Here is a 19,197-nt window from a genome sequence, read left to right as displayed (position 1 = left end):
GGATGAGTGAAGTGTAGTGTCAGTGCAGTTTCCATTTGTGCCAAGTCACTCTGATGGAACCATGCCCGATACTGGAGCAGAACCTGAGGGCATCAGGAATGCAATGCCGTCCCTTCCCAGTGGCTGCAAAGGTGACAGCTGTTCTGAATTTTGATGTGACTGTCTCATCCAAGGATTGCTGGGTGATCTGTGTGGGATCTCTGTCGGGCACCCACAAATCCGTCAGGACGTTGCCTGCTGCCACCTATGCACAGTTTCGTTTCATTCCCCATGGCAAACTGCAGCTCAGGCAGTAACGTCCGGGAATATAGCTGCGCTGCTTGGGGAGCAAGGGGCAATCGATTGTATATATATGGCACTGGGAGGTCTGTATCCCAAAGCTGCAGACTTCATCCATTTGATTCATGTTCAGGTGATCTGTGATCACTCATAGCCCTTCCTAGAGGTGTGTGCACTCTGCCTAACAGTTACAACAGTGTCTATATCCTGCAGTATTCTCACAGACCTGCTGCATTTGTGGATCTAGGTGCCTTACATGACATGGCATATGCTGTATAAGTCAGAAGGTCCAAGGTTTGTGTAGAAACAATCCATGGTTCTGTCTGAGAACCCCATGTTGCACTGTATCAAGTACTATGTTCTTTGTGTGTGACATGAATGCTGACTGCTGATTACTAAGGAGCTGCTTTGTTTCAGTGATTTCCCCACAGGTTAACTGGAACCAGAATTTTGACAGCAGTGCAATGAAGGTGCAGGGAAATTGAACAGGGCCAGCAGCAACCTCCAGGGGCTGTCAAACAGCCTTGACATCAAGTCTCCTCAGGATGCAAGATGGTAAAAGAGGCCCAGACTTTTAATGTCTGTATTACCATTTCCTGCAGGTGAGCACAATGCAGCATCATCACCAACACAGGATGTCCTGGCACAGTCACAGACCTGTGTCATTTGCTGGACTAGACCATGATCTGAAGGGATGGGTAGTCATCAGATCCCAATGGCCAACAAGCTTACAGCAATGCTAAGCTTTTAAGCAACTGGTAATTTTCAAGGTTCCTCTGGAAATCGGTGAGGTATCTTTCAAACCACAAACATATCAAGATTGTTATTGATGCAATCTGTGCAGACTATGTTGCTCCGTGTTGTTTCCTATGTCAAGGGCAGTGCTGCAGCCTGGGCAGTAGGCCTTCACAGATGTCTTCAACTGGGCACTAGGTGTGATAACTGTACACACATCATGTTAAGAGTGATATATGGACTTCATCAATGGAAAACACTTGCATTTACATGCCATTTGTGCATATCTTAGAGGTTTGCACTAAATACTCTGAAAGCTGCCATGATGCCTCTGTCCTTGACAGCTCACAGGTTCCTCCTACATTTCAAAAGGTGCCTGAGAAGGACAGCTTCTGGGAGACAAGAGGCACTGCCTGCAACCGTGACTTCCTGATTGATTCAATGCAGCCCACTCTTGCACTCAAGAGATGATAGGCCTCTTAAAGACAAGGTTCTAATGTTTGGATTACTGTGGGGCGGGCAATTTACATTTCACTGCACACAGAGTGTACTGTATAATCTTTGCATGACAGTGAGGTCTACAGCATGGAAACAGGCTCTTTAGCCCAAATTACCTATGCTGCCCTGTTTTCACAATTTAAAACTAGTCCCATTTACGTACATTTGGTCCATATCCCTCCATGCCTATCCCATCGAAGTATCTGTCTAAATGTTTCTTAAATAACAAAATTGTACTTGCTTTCACCACTACCTCTGGCAACCATTCCAGACACACACCACTCTCTGTGTGAAAGAGTTGCCTCTCTGGACCCATTTGTATCTCTCCTTTCTCACCTTAAATCTATGCTCTCTAGTTTTGAACTCCTCTGCCATTTTATAGGCCTCTATAAGGTTACTCCTCAGTCTCCTATGCCCCAGGGAAAAAAAATAGTCCCAGCCTGTCTAATCACTCCTATAACTCAAACTTTATAACTGCATGTGGTGTTCTGCACAAGCAAAACAAGGAAAAAAGGATGTGATCGGTGTTGGAAGCTGATAATGTGGGAAAGGGGTCACAAACTTGCACAGAGAAAGGTGAAACTCTTGACAAGAAGGAGCATCACCTTCAGTAATGATCGAGTACAGAAGGGTCAGGAGCAACCACTCAGACAGGACTCAATTTGGTAGTATAACAGTCGTTCAGATAGATGATGGTGCAAAGAGGCAAACAGGAGATTCTATTTCCAATGAAGTATCTGCTGTGCCATCCCTGTGTCCTTAGAAACGTATTTTTCATTTCTCTTCCACTATGTATACAATTAAGGACTATTCCTGGCTGGCAGCATTTTACCCGGCGTACTTCCTAGAAGCTTCCAGCATTGATGAGTACTTGCATCATCAGTGAACATACAAGCATGGTATTTTGCTGCTCACCTCGAGCACCATAAAACTGCAAGGTTTAACTCACTGGAACTCGTGGAGAGAAACCGCTAGCAAAATCCCCAAAATACTCAGCTGATTTTTGGGTAAAATTCAGTCCTTGGTGTCAATCAGTGGATGCTTTGTTTAACCCTTTTACCCGTGAAGTGTTTTTTGTCTAAAACATGAAAGCTTGTGCAGAAATTCTTTGAATTAAGGCCTGGGAGTTCAAATTTTTATTTCAAAATTACTGACTTGGCTGAGAACATATTTAAAATTCCTGTTAAGTATGGTTCATAATCTTACTTGGATAACATTGTTTCTGATTATAAGCAGTATTCAGAAGGTTGAAGTCACACAATTGGGTGATATGTGGACAGGTAAAGATTGGCTGAATGACCATACACCATTATGTGCATTTCTTATGCAGTAATACCTCTGGAACAAACAAATTTAATGTTGTATTCATATTGTAGTTTTCACAGTCGGCTACTATATTGGCCAGAAGGTCAGCTGTAACTGCACACTTGGAAGATAGTGGGCATAGCTGCCTCTGCGCAGTGCTGCTGGGAGGAGGTGTCACACTCTGTACTGAGACCAATTGTCTTATCCCAAAAATGTCAGTCATGGTACATTTAGCAAATGTTCACCCATTTAATAGATGTGGAAATTTCACTTAGAAGGTGTAGAAAGGACTATAAACATAATATAGCCTTTCTAAAGAAAACATTTTTGTCATTCATTTCATGTCATTTCCACATTCAGGAAATAATTTAAGCATCTTAACTGCATTAGGCGTCATTCAAATTTGGGTTTGAGTCCATGAACAGCTCACAGAGAGCTCTGTTCTCAGTTTGAGGGCAGCTGGTGGAGGTTAGGCAATTTCTAAGTGCAGCTTGATATTCCAGTACAATGTCACCCTGTGTGCTATCAACACCCAAGCAAAGTGAAGTTTCTACTTTTTGGGGCCACGTCCTAACTCTGCAGTTTTAATGCTGCTCTGAAGGAGAAGATAAAGTTGCACTATAAACAAACATTAAGACTGTGTTACTGTTGACTATGTGGATTTTAATATTTCAAGGGTCAGACTAGCATGAAATTTAAGAGATCACCTGAAGTGTCAACACATTAAGTTACCTGGTCATCCTGGAATCAATGTCATGTGGTGGAAGAAACAATTTAAATGGAACTCAAATCTAAACCATTGCTTTAAACCGTTTAATTATAAATTCCTTTATTTTACGTGGCTCACACCATGAACGAGTGACAGCAGAAACTAAAATCTATTGTACTTAGTATAATTTTAATAGATTGTGTTTCAAAGAATGGAAAAGGACTATACAAAGAATTATAGAACATAATTCATTTACATAATGAGTACAAGTTTTTTTTTACAGAATGCTTAGAAGAATGCTACAAAATACAGATTAGCCAAAGCAGACATGAATAAAATGATAATTTTGATAACACAAATTATTGGTCAAAGTGAAAACCCATACTTAACGTTTGGCATTTTCACAATTAGTTAACACTGGAAGCAACACATAGGTAGGATACAGAGGTTGAATAGAAGGAAAAGGGTGGAATTCATTCACTGAACTCACGTTTACACGGTAGCTCAAAGTGCTGGTTAAATGGTATGTCTTTGGCAAGAATTTCATACCCAACTGTATATAGTTGTGTAGATTTAATCACTTGTAAAAAATATTGCAGTGATACAAAATAATTCTACATAAACCTGAATATCTATCCTACTTGTACTAAACTGCCAGTGATGCTGGAATGATAAACAAGGTGTTGCACACAGTATAGAATGGCATGCACCTCCAAGAATGCCTAGTAATACAAAACTGACAGCCAAACTGTGATCGAGCACATTTACCGAAATGTATTTGTATTATACAATCACCAGATTAGCTGCCATCTATTAAGGATAATGAGTCAAATAAATATAAATTACGAGTGTTTATTTTTCCTGATCGGTCTAGTTCTAAAACTGCTTTATTTCCTCCCTGCTCAAGACAGTAAAAAAATAAAACTAAGCATTGACCCTTCACCTCAACAAATACAACCATATGATAATGAATAATCACCGAAGCCAGACAGTCTGAGTTCTGACAGTCTGAGCTAAGACCAGTTATTCTCTAAAACTCACATGCCTGCTCCTCTCTAAAAATAAATCAAACCTGCTCTTACCATCATTCAACGTTTACAAGCCTTTCAAACATGACTTTTGTTCCAAATTATTGTCATCTTGCAGTTTTCTGATTTTTGAATTTTGTTTAAAAATGGGGATAACCTCCTGAATGTGGAGTTTGGCAGCATCAGAATCGATTTACTTCTTTTGCGATCCAATCATGACCTTTGATACAAAGTTCACAATTGCACTGGCAGGCTGCTCCGGATCGTGCTCGGCGAACAGATGGCAGACATTATCACTGCCACTTCCTTGTTTCCTCGCCACAAAACCAAAGATTCTATCAAAACAAAAGCACATTGTCCATGTTTTTATACACCAGCAATGTCAAGTTAACTTTAAACTGTTCTGTAAAACGTTACAGATTACAAATGCTTACTTTGCTGAGATGCTGTCTTTTGTCCATCTTTTGCCAGGAGGGGAAGAAAAGAAAATACACATTAGAATTTCCAACTTCTGTCACAATCCAAATACTTTACTGCATCAGAAAATAGATTATGTTAACCACAAACATACTTTCTTTCATCTGGGTCCAACGCACAGAAAATCACAGTGTTGACAGCATAATGTCTTCTGAAAAATAATCTACACAAAGAGAAAAGTTTAGATTAATAACACATAATGGGACAGGATTATTTGTACCATTATATTGAAACATCATCAATCCTGCATCTTTAAAAACATAATTGTACAAAAGGTAATGGAATGATTTTGAAATACTTATCCGAACATTTTACTCTCAATTTGCAATGTTGAGTTACCTTTGAAAATTCACCAGACTGATTCCTGAGGGGTTGTCCTGCAGAGATACTGACCTACACTCTCTTGAGTCTAGAAGAATGAGTGGTAATCTCATTGAAAAACACAGAATTCTTTGAGTGCTAAACAGAGTACATGTAGGAAGGATGTTTTCATTGGTGCTGAGCTAGGAACAGGCGGCACACAGTTTTAAAATAAGGGGCAGGTCAATTCAGACTTTTTTTTAAACAAAGAAATGTGCTCCCCAATATTCAAGACAGAGACAGGTAGATCTCTAGATGTTAAAAACATCAAGTGATCTAAGGACAGTGAGGGAGAATGGGATTGAGGTCGAAGACAACCATGATGTAGACACTAACATAGCATGATCAAGAGGCTGAATGGCCTAATCCCACTCAGAGTTCCTATCACCCCTATACATTTGAGCAGAGGTGCTCGAATTGTTAATGTTATTTTTAATCTTCAAAATGATGGCCCTTTGTGAGCTGAAGATAATGAGTTACTTAGTACAAATGTGAGCTTATAGAGTTAGTTCTCAGAGCAGTCACATCCTTGCTGATTTGAGGTCCTAAATAGCCCTCACATCTCTTATTGCTCTGTGTTGAAGAAAAATGTCTGAACTTAAGCAGTGACTTATTGGAAAGTGAGTGATGTGGCTTTTGTGGGATATACAGGAATGTCAGTCAGAGCTATGTTCAAAATGGATCCCTCATACGCCTTAAACTAAATAATTACCTGGGCAAATGCTAGACGAAATGAGACAACCAGAGAAATATAACTTAACACAAGCTAATAACTGAATGAGATTTGTTGCCTCTTTCTATTCAGTGAAGAATTTGTAATATTTCCATTTTAGCTAATGGGAAGGAGAATTATTTGCTTTTAATTCCAATGTGTTCAAAATACACTTTCAATTCAACAAACGGTTACCAATGAGAAAATATCTTTGCAGACTTGTTGCCAGAAAAAGTCTACTCCTTCTAATTTACCTTAAAATTACATGTTTAACATTTACAAATTCCTACTCATTACCCTCCCAAAATAGTTGTTCCTCTCAATTTAGCCTGAAAACCAAATTGCCAAAAGTAAAGCACAAAGTCAGTACTGTGCAATGCTCAGTGCCACTACATGACCAGAGTTGATACAGTGTCTCTGAATAGGCCCGGAGCTCGATTTTCATCTTTGAGACACGTAGTGGGTGTCAGGGCAATTCCCAACTTGGCCTTCCTGACTTTGGTGGGATTTTGAAGACGGCAGTTTAAAATGGTCATCTCAGTGGTGAGGGACTTTGTCCCACTTATAACAAAACAATAGGTCACTCAAAGCCTTCATCCCCTATGCTCTCCACACCACCTCATATCTGTGTACTAATCCTCATAGCTACTTATACCTCCATGCCAAGATCCACCATCATACACTCTGTATAGAATCAATGAACCCTATGGTGACAATATGTGAGATAAAAACTCTCTTAAAATGTATCCCTTGATAACTTTCCACATTCTTGAAGAAAACTTATTTTACTATAAAAGGGTCAATTATTCAGTCTGAATAAAGCATGAAAGCAAACACTATAAGTATTTGGATCCTATATCTTCTGTAAATAAACATTGTGCAACTGACAAAAGAGATCAGAGCTTTAGCTAATCAAATATGTTATGGAGGGTGTGGGGGTTGAGGGATGGAGGGTGTGGGGGGTGAAGGGTGGAGGGTGTGGGGGGTGAAGGATGGAGGGTGCAGGGGGTGAGGGTTGCAGAGATGTTTCAATAGTCATACGTGGAAGTTGGCCTCCCAGCCAATAATGTACAACAACATTGGAATAGCTTAGCTTGGCTGAGACCAACTTCACACTTAAAAAATTCCTCATGGCAGTTCAGAAGTGAACCCTATATCCTTGAAAAACTAGCCCAACTCCATGAACATTTCTGAAAACTAGGATGATCCCTGCAAAGGTTGGGAGTGCAGAGTCTGGTCTCCAGACTCCATGAAAATGCAGCCTTAGTATCAGTAAAGGATCATCCTGCATATGATTGGGAGAAAGATGTTTAACTGAAATACAACAACCTGGGAGATTCTTTAGAGCTGCTCCTGTTTCATTGCTCTAACTTTTTCAGAAGTGTGACAGACAACTAGCTTGTGTGTGTAATTAGGCATCATTGGCTGGGCTAGCATTCAGTGTCCATCAGTAACTGCTCTGCAGATGGAGGGGGTGAGCTGCCTTGTTGAACCACTGAAGGGCTTGAGCTGCACTTATCCACAGTGCTGATCTCTTGCTTTGCTTTGACTGTTAGTTGTCGAGTTTCAAGATTTTGACCCAACAATGACAAGGTGGCAATTCCATTCCAAATCTGATGACTTGTGTTTGGCGACAAGGCTGAATAGGTTGGGGCGGTTTTCCCTGGTGTGTTGGAGGCTGAGGGGTGGCTTTATATAGGTTTATAAAATCATGAGGGGCATTGATAGGATAAATAGACAAGGTCTTTTCCCTGGGGGAGTCCAGAATGAGAGGGCATAGGTTTAGAGTCAGAGGGGCAACACTTAAAAGGGTCCTAAGGCCAACTTTTTCACACAGAGGGTGGCATATATGGAATAAGCTGCCAGAGAAAGTGGTGGAGGCTGGTACAATCACAGCATTTAAATGGCATCTGGATGGGTATATGAATAGGAAGGGTTTAGAGGGATACGGGCCAAGTGCTGGCAAATGGGACTAGATTAGGTTAGAATATCTGGTTACATGGAGTGGTTCCGTGCTGTATATCTCTATGACTCTATGATTTGCACGTGGCGGTGCTCCCATGTAACTGCTGCCCTTGTCTTTTTCGATGGCACTGAAGTAGTCCATATGCATATGTGGTCAGGTTTGCGGCTAGCATCATTTACGCGAGATAAGTGCCAGGTCGTGATCATCTTCAACAAAAGAGAATTTAAACATCGCCCCTTGGCATTGAATGGTGTCACCATCACTGAATCCCCCAGTGACAATAACCTTGGGAGATTAGCATTAACAGAAATAGAACTGGATCAGCCAGGTTAATATTATGACTCCAAGAACAAGTCAGATGCAAGGAATCTTAGTGTCAGTTCCTAAGATAGTGTTAGGAACTCACTATCTGCCTCCCCAAATGACTGTTCACCAGCTACAAGTCAGGAGTGTTTTAGAATACTCTCCACTTGCCTGGATGAATACAGCTTCAAAAATACTCAAAGCTTGGCACCATCTAGGACAAAGCAGCTTACTTACATCAAACCCAAACCGCAGACACACAGTGATAATACTGTGTACCATGTACAATGTGCATTGCAGTAATTCACCAAGGCCTCCTGAACAGCACCTTTCAAACCTGTAATGCTACATTTAGCACAGCCAATCCATCTATCCTACACATCTTTGGACTGTGGGAAGAAACGGGAGCATCCCACAGAGAGAATGTGCAAACTCCACACAGTCACTGGAAGGTGTAAATGAACCAACGTCCTGGCGCTGCGAGGCAGTAGTGCTAACCACTGTGCCACTCCATTATCTTCAGCATTCAATTGTGAAAACCTTTCTGTTTAAACAGCTACTTTAGTATTGCTTCATGTACCTCAATTTTTTTGTTGGAATTTTCTAATATACAGGATAATTTTTATCCACTGCCTCAACTGACTGCACCAAACCCTCTCTTGACTTTCGATGGTGTCCATTTTCCCTATGGATTTCCCTTGAAATGTTTGAACATTTACCACAAAGAATTACATTATTTGGCTCTAAAGGGTTTGACAAAATTATGAAAATGTTAGATGAGGTTTCAGTTTACCTTGGACTTGCACAGGAACAGTAAAGTACAGGACATACTTACTTTCTTTGATTGTCAGTCAGAGTAATGCCTTGGGCAGATACTTTAAAATGCACAACAGTGGAGGCTAGAGAAGGAGTCTGCCCCAACGTTTCTGATGTTGCTTTCTGGATTGCTTGACGGCCTGTCAGCGACTCCATATCCACAGAATTTAAATACCACACATTACAGGCTAAAACAAAAAAAAGGAAAACATTTCAAATTACACTTCTCAGACCATGATTATTTCCTATAGCTTATTTCGCAAATAACTAATATTTCTTTGCTCACAAAAATCTGTTGCTAATTATTTTAATGTTTGTGATTACTATTGTATAGACAGTGACAACCTGAAAGCAAACTTCCAGTGACCAGTATAACAGACAAAGTGGGTTAAATATTTGACAATGTTACTAAAATATATGATGATTGGAGTCTTACAGAAAACTGATTGTCATGGGTAATGGTGGGAGAACTGCATGAGAAGTCAGCAAAGCTTTTCGCAATGTCAGAAACAACCCGGTGGAACAAAGTTCCAGGGGTCGAGACAAGATTGTCACTGGGCACAGAGGTTTTCATGGTGGTGGGACGTGACAGGGCAAGAGATTATGCTCAAATTGAGTATGGTCAGCTCAATCGAGGCTGGGGGTGGATTTGGCAACATGTACATACGGTTTGGGCAGGGGCCTAATGGAGTGCAGTGCCAATGGCAGTCATGGACACAGCTTCAGGAAGGGGATTTGCATGTTCAGGTCCTCACCAACATGTAAAGGCGGAGCATGGACATCACTACCTGAGGACCATTTGCTGACATCTTCGATTATCCTAGAAACTTCAGCTGCACAGTGGGTGGGGTATGTGCCTCTACTGTGAGGGAAGTGAGGGGAGGCCCAGCAAGGGGTAACAACACTACACAAGAGACCTGCTGAGTGTTGAGGACACAACCAGTGGGCTTTCAGTTCCTGGAGACCACGACCCACTACTCACTGAGTGCTATGCACCACAGAGCCCCAAATATTGCTGACCATTCCACCCAACACTGACTCCTTTGGCCACTGAGGCCTGTGATGCCAAACCAACCCAAGCAATGCTCCCAGAGTCTCTTCCAAATGTGCTGCTCACACTGGCCACACAGTGCAGCAGCCTTCCAAGGTAGACACTGCTCCACAGAACATCATGCATACCAACTGAAATCTGACCTCACAGTGCAAGAGACACAGAGACACGAGCAAACAGATGTAGTTGCTTTGTGAGCATGTTTTAACAAACATCAGACTTCACTTACAATGAAATGTCAGCTACAACATCAGTGTGCTCTCAATGTGTTTCTTTTCCCCTTTTCCTCCCACTACATCTCCATCTAGTCTCAGGTTCTGCAGTTGGAATGGAGCCTGCCATACCCAGGAGCCAATGGTCTTGGAGGTATGGTCAGGATATTTGTGTATTGAGGGCCTAGACACACTGACTGTGCCTGCCCATCTGATATCTTTCAGGATTAGCCTGGTACTAATCAGAGCAGCTTCAGAATACCAGTGTTAGTGCAGGTGCACAATCTTTCAACTACGGCAAGTCACCAGGAATGACAGTCTATCTCGAGATAATCAGACAGGGTTGCGTTCTTCCCAGTACGAGTGGTAAAAGGATGTAAGCACCAGGCTGGAGGGGCACCGAAGGGGCAGGCTGGGTAGCTAATTTGGCAGGTTTGGGCGACGCAGCAAGAAATCTCGCTGAGCCACGCAGAGAGAAATACCTTCTGTGAAGCTCAAGAGTAGTTACACTGACTGAGGCCTCATAGAAGATTCAGACCGATATCTTGTAAACTTACAAAAAAAGGTCTGAAATAGATGAATGATGTTTTTACAAGGCAGGTTATTAGACAATCATAAATGTGTCAGTCACAGGAGTGGCCTGCCACAACAGCATTACAGTGTGTTTACCTGCTCCTTGCTTCAATAATTCTGCAGCAGAGTTAGTGGCAGCCTGGGTGGAAGCATCCATTCCATCTTCTAAAGGATCTATTGAATAGAAATGTAAAAACATATTCGAATTTCCAATTCTGATCTCTTACTTGAGTAAGCTGTTCTGCACCAATGAAATAACTGAGAGATTTTGTAAAATAAAGCTAAATGTAATCCCAGAGAAAGGCCGACAGATTCAGGAGAAGACCATTTCAGAAAAACAACTCAGAGAGCTTCATTACTAATAATGAGAAAACAAATTATATATAAACTAACAAACACTTTAAAAAAGAGGACTCATTTTACAACATCCTGGAAATCTGTTTGAACCGCAAAGGAAGCTGCCAAAGTGGGGGTATTATTTGGTAGTAGTTTCTGGCATACTTGACAGGGCTTTAAGAGGCAGAGGTAGGAATCAGGCCACTGGAAAGGACAAACATACCGTTAACATTTCATCACCACATGCAAGACACTGGGCTGCAGAATTTAGCAAGTCCTAAAAATAAATTGTATCTTTCAGTAGCATTAGCAATAGTCTCATTCTTTTGGATAACACTGTACTAAAACACAGTATAAAAGAGTTGCGCTAATCCAACTTTTGATTGGGACTGGCTGCACTAATGTAGTCAATGTTGGAATGCATAATTTGCAGCCTGCAATACATTGTCAATGATGATAAGTACCTCACCAAGATCTTCCTTACACCTCCACTTCTCGCCTTTAAACAACCACCAAACCCTAAAGAGACCATTGCTCACAGCAAACTCCCCAGCCTTCAGGACAACATCGACCACAACACCACACAACCCTGTCATGGTGAACACTGCAAGATGTGTCAGAGAGTTGACATGGATACTATCATCACACATGGGGACACCATCCACCATGTACACGGCAGGTACTCATGTGGCTCGGCCAACATTGTCTATCTCATATGCTGCAGGCAAGGTGTCCCGAGGCAAGGCACGTTGACGAGATCATGCAGATCATGCTACGGCAATGATGAATGGAACACTGCGCAACAATTACCAGACAGGAATGCTCCCTCCCAGTCAGGGAACACTTCAGCTTTCAAGACATTCAGCTTCTGATCTTCAGGTAAACATTCTCCAAGATGGTCTTCGGGATACTCAACAATGCAGAGTTGTTGAACAGAGGTCAATAACCATGTCCGTTACCCATGAGGATGGCCTCAACTGGAACCTTGGCTTCACGTCACACTACCAGTGACCTTACCACACTGTACAAACACACATTCTTGTGCGTAAACACACACACACCCTCTCTCATACACACACATATGCACTCACTCTCTCTCACAGGCATGTACTCCCTCACACTTGCGCACACACTCTACTTCACACTCTCACATATTCCCTCTCAAGAGCATGCGCGCGCGCACACACACACACACCTGCTCTCATACACATATAGTCTCTCTCTCTCTCCCATCCACACAAACACAAACACATATAAACATCTATGGGGTGAGTTTGCTTTTGCAGATACATTCTATTTTGTTCAAATGGCACACAATCTGTTGACAGTCAATGTGGCATTTTATAAATTCTGATTTTGGAAATAAAACCAGTCTGACAGATACAAACAGACATGAAACATGGCCTCACACCTAAAATACCTTGTCGAACCAAAGTGTCACCTTTATTCTGATAAAACCTGAAATTATCTTGGGGCAATGACTTGAAAGAAATTCTGGGATTTACATATTAATCAGTTGAAACCTGCACCTCCATTCTAACTGATTAAAGACTTAATAGCCATTCTGGTTTGTTCAATACATGTGCATAAGTTGTATGACCTTTGATCTTTTACTCAAACGCGACTGATTAATTGAGGACATTGTTTCTAAAGTGCGAACTTTTAAAGCATGTGTTGGCTTTAGCATGATTACATCCCCAACAGCTGAAGTGCTGTTTCTAAAGCGCGATTTTTCTATGATGTGGGGTTGCAAAAGAATGCAACCATTGCATTACGGAAGAACTACCTGTAATAGGCTTGTGTCTTTTTAAGCTTGGCCAAGCCTAAGAATAGACCCAGACACATTCAGAGGCTCTCCTCAATACTTCTGTCCACCTATTATGACCTTGTCCTTTAATCTGTCTTTCTTTTTAAATTTCATAAGTATGCAATTTGTCACTACTATCACTTGTGTACTCCCTGCACACATCCAGATTGATACCTTTATTTGAGTTTTTTCTGAGGCTTGACAATTGAGATTTAAACTACATTATTATGGAAAATCTAGGCTAACATGCTAATTTAAACATTCAAAATGATAATTCATTTCACAACAAAATTAAAAATAAGCTAACATATTTCGAGCTGCATTCACTTTGAAAAGGAACGCTTTGTATATACGATTACAACTGCATCAGTTTGAGAGCATGCATTAGAACAGCTTTTCAACAGTGTTCTTCTGCCAACTTATATATTTACCTCTGTCAGGGATGAGTAACTTGCAAGGCAATGCTAGTGGTGTGATGGAATGTTGGTAAACCAATGCAGTCAGACTCCCTAATTAGAAACACAGTAATGCGTATTAGGTACAAAGGAATAAATTCAGGTTTAAAGCAGCTGGATCATCTTGACTGTATAGACTTTACTTCTGAAGAGTAAACGTTAAATCATACCAAAATATGGTTCATTGGGGCAACCCTTTAATCGTACTCCTTTCTGGGTACATTCAATCAGGAAATGTCTGACCAGCTCATTCGATAAATCTCCCATTGCTGTGTGAAGAATAAAAAAACACAAGTTTACACATCACAGAATTGCTCCAGCACTGACGGAGGCTATTTGGTCCATCATTTATGTGTCAACTCTATAAAAATGTAATTCAGCAGAGACCACACCCCCACTTTCTCACTGTAATTCTGCATATTCCTCCTTTTCAGATAATTACCCTCTTGAATACCTCAGTTAAATAGGACTCCAACATACAGATTCTTAACTACTCACTGGATGAAAGGATTCATGTCTTCATTGCTTCCTTTCCAAATTCAATTAAATCTGTGCTCACTTGTTCTCAGGCCTTCCATCTGTCTCTCTATCTTTCCAGACTCCCCACGAATTTGGATGCCTCTATCAAATCTTATCTTGACACATTTTATCCAAGGAAAACAGTCCCAGCTTCTTTAATCTGCGTAACTGAAATTCCTCATCCCTGGAACTACTCTTATGAATCTTTTCATTTACTCTGCAATGTCTTCACAGTTTTCCTGAAATGTGTCACCCAAAACAATACTCCACTAGAAGCCAGAGCAATTTTGAATACAAGTCAAGTTTAACATCCTTGCTCTTGTACTCTATGCCCCAATTAATAAAGCCTGACATACTGTATGCTTTACTAATTGCACTGATAGGGTGTCCAATGATTTATGCACACATACACTTAGGTCCCTCTGCTCCAGCACCCCTCTAGACCTTTACCCTATTTTGTATTCTCTCTCCTCAAAGGAGTCAGAGGAGGTTTACTAGATTGATACCTGGAATGAGCAGATTACCTCAGGAATACAGGTTGGATGGATAGGGTTAATTTCCACTGGAGTTTCGAAAGTGAGGGATGACTTGACTGAAACTACCTCCAAAAGCCTGATCAACCTCTTAGGCTGAAATAAACAGTTCCTGACTTGAGAGGTTTAATCCTGAGCTAATCATTAAATCTCATTTCTGTCCCATACCAAGTTTGTTTCCTTTAACCTCTGCAAAATTCTCACTTCTGTCCCATCATATGATCACAGCAACGGTCCCCTCATTGCTGTGGCTGTGGAGGTCAAGTTATTGAGTGTATTTAAGACAGTGATAGATAGGTTCTTGATTAGTGAGGGGATCAAGGGTTACAGAGAGAAGGCAGGAGAATGGAGTTGAGAAACCCATCAGCCATGATCAATTGGCCAAATGGCCTAATTCTGCTCTAATAACGTTTGGCCTTCTATCTTCTTCTCTTCATTTTCTCCAACATTTCATAAACTTTGTTGTTTGAATTTTCTAATGTGGGAAATCTCATTTCTCTATTGCACCCATTCGATAGACTCAGCACAATGTATTAAATTCTTATCCTTGGTTTTTAAAACTGTTGACTTGCAGCAATATATATCTACAAGTTTTAAACTCCAAAACCCTAGTTTAAATGTTAATTTCCTTGATTTTAGCTTTTGATTTAGTATCATCTTCTCTTCATCTGATAACTATCACTAAATTCTTCAAGTGTATCAGACTTGTTCTCTGGATTTTCTCCTGTGCCTTTCCATTCCACTTGTGATTTTCTGACCCAGTTTTAGTCACTTTCATCATGCTTTGCCATTGATTTTCTAATGACACCTGCGTAGGACCGAAGGCATTTTTCAACATTGAAGGCATTATTCAGATTTCAAGTCATTGATGAAAGCATAAAAGGAAACAAACAGTCTGTGTGGAAGTCATTTTGAAACATGCAATACCTTTCTTATTTTGCTGCAGTACTGAAGCAGGAGGGGTCGCAACTTTCATTGCCAAACCATAGGCACCTCGGAAAGAGTGGCTGTCCCGTACAATGAATGACCCTGGCTCTTTGTCCTTTAGTATTGCAATGGCTGCAAGTGGAAAGAGTTCTCATTAACAATTAAGCTGAGAGAAGACTCCAAATGTGATTTGCTTCCAGAAACCATACGAAACAATCCTGATAAGAATATTTTCTATCACAGAAAAAACCTGTTCATTGTTTCATATTTAACTTCACATGTATCTTAGTACTGAACTCCCCTCCTCCTTAATTTCCTTTAACCTGCAATGAGATGTGCAGAGGTAACTGATAAGCAATTTCCTTTAACCTACAATGAGATGTGCAGAGGTAACTGATAAGCACGAGATATTAATGATGGATAGAACATGTGGTTTGATCCTAGGTTTAATACTGAGATGCATCCATCACTGATGATGACACTGCTCAGGTTTTAGGGAATCTGTGTGATGCCACCTGATGAGAAGGTTAACAGCAGGCATTCAAACGGTTTCTCCAGCCCATAAAACAAAACTTTTCAGAAAAAGGATCTGAAAGGTGGATGCAGCTTGATTATTACACAATCTAAGTAATTCAAATGTTCAAATCTCTCAGAAATCAGGGTCTTTGTAAATCTCATTGGGATACGTGTCATCTTCTCTTGGCAACGTTATGAAAAAACTTACATGAAAAATGACACTAAAGATTTGGTGTTGCCTATCAGAAGAGAAATGATTTACCAACGTATAATTTAAGTGTTATAGGATTAGCACAGCAATAGTAGAACACAGAACATAGAAAAGTACAGCACAGAACAGGCCCTTTGGCTCACAATGTTGTGCCAAGATTTAATCTTAAGGTAAAATATAGTAACTTCACCTACACACCCCTCAACTCACTGCTATCCATGTGCATGTCCAGCAGTCGCTTAAATGTCCACAATGACTCTGCTTCCACCACCACAGCTGGCAACGCATTCCATGCATTCACAACTCTCTGCATAAAGAACCTACCTCTGACATCTCCTTTATACCTTCCTCCTAATATCTTCAAACTATGACTTCTCGTACCAGTCAATCCTGCCTTGGGGAAAAGTCTCTGGCTATTGACTCTATTCCTCTCATTATTTTGTACACCTCGATCAGATCTCCTCTCTTCCTCCTTCTCTCCAGAGAGAAAAGTCCAAGCTTATTCAACCTTTCTTCATAAGACAAGCCCTCCAGTCCAGGCAGCATCCGGGTAAACCTTCTTTGCAACTTCTCCAAAGCCTCTGTATCTTTCCTATAGTAGGGCGACCAGAACTGGACACAATATTCCAAGTGTGGTCTCACCAGGGACTTGTAGAGCTGCAGCAAAATCTCGCGGCTCTTAAACTCGAGTCCCTCTTAATGAAAGCCAAAACACCATATGCTTTCTTAACAACCCTATCCACTTGGGTTTCAACTTTGAGGGATCTATGTACTTGCACACCCAGATCCCTCTGTTCCTCCACACTGCCAAGAATCCTGTCTTTAATCCTATATTCATCATTCGAGTTTGATCTTCCAAAATGCATTACTTTGCATTTATCCAGGTTGAACTCCATCTGCCATTTCTCAGCCCAGCACTGCAGCCTGTCTTTGTCACGCTGCAGCCTGCAGTAGCCCTCTATATTATCGATGACACCTCCAACCTTTGTGCCATCAGCAAATTTACTAACCCACGTGTCAACCTCCTCATCCAAGTTATTTATAAAAACTACAAAGAGCAGAGACCCAAGAACAGAACTCTGCGGGACCCCACTCAACACTGGCCTCCAGGCAGAATACTTTCCATCTACAACCACTGGCTGTCTTCTGTCAGCCAACCAATTCTGAATCCAGACAGCTAAATCTCCCTGTATCCCATATTTCCTGACTTTATGAATGAGCCTACCATGGGAAACCCTATCAAATGCCTTGCTGAAGTCCATATACACCACATCCACTGCTCGACCGTCATTGACCTGTCTTGACACCTCCTCAAAGAACTCAATAAGATTTGTGAGGCACAAATAATGAAAAATATGTTGCTTACTAATCTGCTGCTGAATCAGAATTCACTTAATCTTGTCTCCACTCTTTAGGCTATGCACTTGTCAGTAAGCAGACTGAGATCAATGTCAAAATACAGCTCTGCTGAGGCAGGTTTTCAGATCCACAGATTGAAATCAGAAGAAATCAACATGACTTTTAAAAAAAATTAATTCCTATGACAAGTTTCCAGTGACATCACAGATTGTAACAGATGCAGAAGGCATGCATGATTTCCATACACAGAATGAGCAAAAAAGATGATTTTACTGGACACGTTACAGAGCTAAGTTGTTAGTAATCAATTAAAATTATTTCTTAGTCAGCAAATCGGACCAATGATACTGTACATACATCATCGTTTCCGGTCTAATAACAGAAGCAGTACTGAACATGTTACCCAGGTAAATTAATGAGCTGGAATCCTTGACAAATTTTTAGTCATTGATTGTGGCAATGACCCATTATGAGAAGATATCTTGTGTTAATTATGTCCAGCTTGTCATTGACATCAATAATGATCAGGACAGGAATCACTTTCACTTTTCTTACCTGTAGTCCAATAGGGATTGGAAACCTTTACTGTGCTAAATTAGTAGTTGCACATTCTCACATGTCTTGCAAGTTTCCTATTCCAGTTTGCACTCACTCAAAAACTGGAATTAATAATAGGCAACTAAGATTAGGTCACTCTGTATGCTACTTGATCTTTTAGTTACTCAGACTTGACTGAAACAGAAAGTGCCTCCATCTCACCTTGTTCACGTGATATTTCGGGTTTGTACCAAAATTTAGACGTGTCTTGTACAAATTTGACAGTGACATGTTTGTCAGACGAGAAAGCAGTTTCTGTAACTAAAGTGGGAGAAAAAAAATCAATTCATGGAAGATGTACTTTGGAATTTCAGCTTCAATTTCCTATTACAAAAATGAACATAGATGATGATTGATGAAACAATCAGATTATATGAACCGATTTTGCAACACAATTCAGAATTCAAAGTGAAATGAGGTCAGGTAATTAACTCAAAAGGTTAACAGCTTCTCTCTCTCTCCACAGATATTGCAAGTTTGGCTGAGTGTTTACAGCATTGCTTGCTCTCAAAAAAATCTTACCTCATTAGCTTTAAGATAATAATTATTTCAAAATTATTTTCTTAGGCCTTCAACCTTATTCAACTTTAAAAATAATCACTGAAGTGACACCAACATGCATGCATCTTACTTATCGGGTTTTCAAAATTACCATATCATTGAAAGAGGAAAAAAAATGTGTTGATATTGTGAACAAGTATTTAAAAAATGATATACAGAGGAGCCTCGATTATCCAAACAACATGGGCGGGTAGTATTTCATTCTGTTAATCTAATTCCAGATTATCAAATGCTGGATAACATACTTTAGCTGAGCATTAGGACCTTGCAATCTTGCCAGGTAATCCAATATTTGGATAATTGAATGCCAGATAATCGAGGTTCCTCTGTAAACTTTTGTTCACCCTCCATA

At 40.6% G+C, this 19,197-nt stretch overlaps 1 protein-coding gene across 2 annotated transcripts in view; it reads right to left on the bottom strand.

The window, feature by feature from the left end:
- Nucleotides 1–3,696: 3,696 nt before the first annotated feature.
- The window catches only part of LOC132815734 (tensin-3-like), a 449,058-nt gene continuing 433,557 nt past the window's right edge, over nt 3,697–19,197 (bottom strand). For both annotated transcript variants that reach the window (XM_060824846.1, XM_060824847.1), the window contains 9 exons: nt 18,447–18,545; nt 15,602–15,733; nt 13,793–13,891; nt 13,599–13,676; nt 11,121–11,198; nt 9,208–9,376; nt 5,126–5,194; nt 4,989–5,015; nt 3,697–4,889 (listed from right to left, as the gene is read on the bottom strand). In XM_060824846.1, the coding sequence (XP_060680829.1) occupies nt 4,748–4,889; nt 4,989–5,015; nt 5,126–5,194; nt 9,208–9,376; nt 11,121–11,198; nt 13,599–13,676; nt 13,793–13,891; nt 15,602–15,733; nt 18,447–18,545 (893 nt within the window). In that variant the 3' untranslated portion in view covers nt 3,697–4,747. The remainder of the gene's footprint in view (nt 4,890–4,988; nt 5,016–5,125; nt 5,195–9,207; nt 9,377–11,120; nt 11,199–13,598; nt 13,677–13,792; nt 13,892–15,601; nt 15,734–18,446; nt 18,546–19,197) is intronic.

The sequence above is a fragment of the Hemiscyllium ocellatum genome, chromosome 5 (genome assembly GCF_020745735.1).
Source record: "Hemiscyllium ocellatum isolate sHemOce1 chromosome 5, sHemOce1.pat.X.cur, whole genome shotgun sequence".
Lineage (NCBI taxonomy): Eukaryota > Metazoa > Chordata > Chondrichthyes > Orectolobiformes > Hemiscylliidae > Hemiscyllium > Hemiscyllium ocellatum.
The sequence above is the reverse complement of the archived record's forward strand: the minus strand, read 5'-3'. Positions and strand labels throughout refer to the sequence as shown.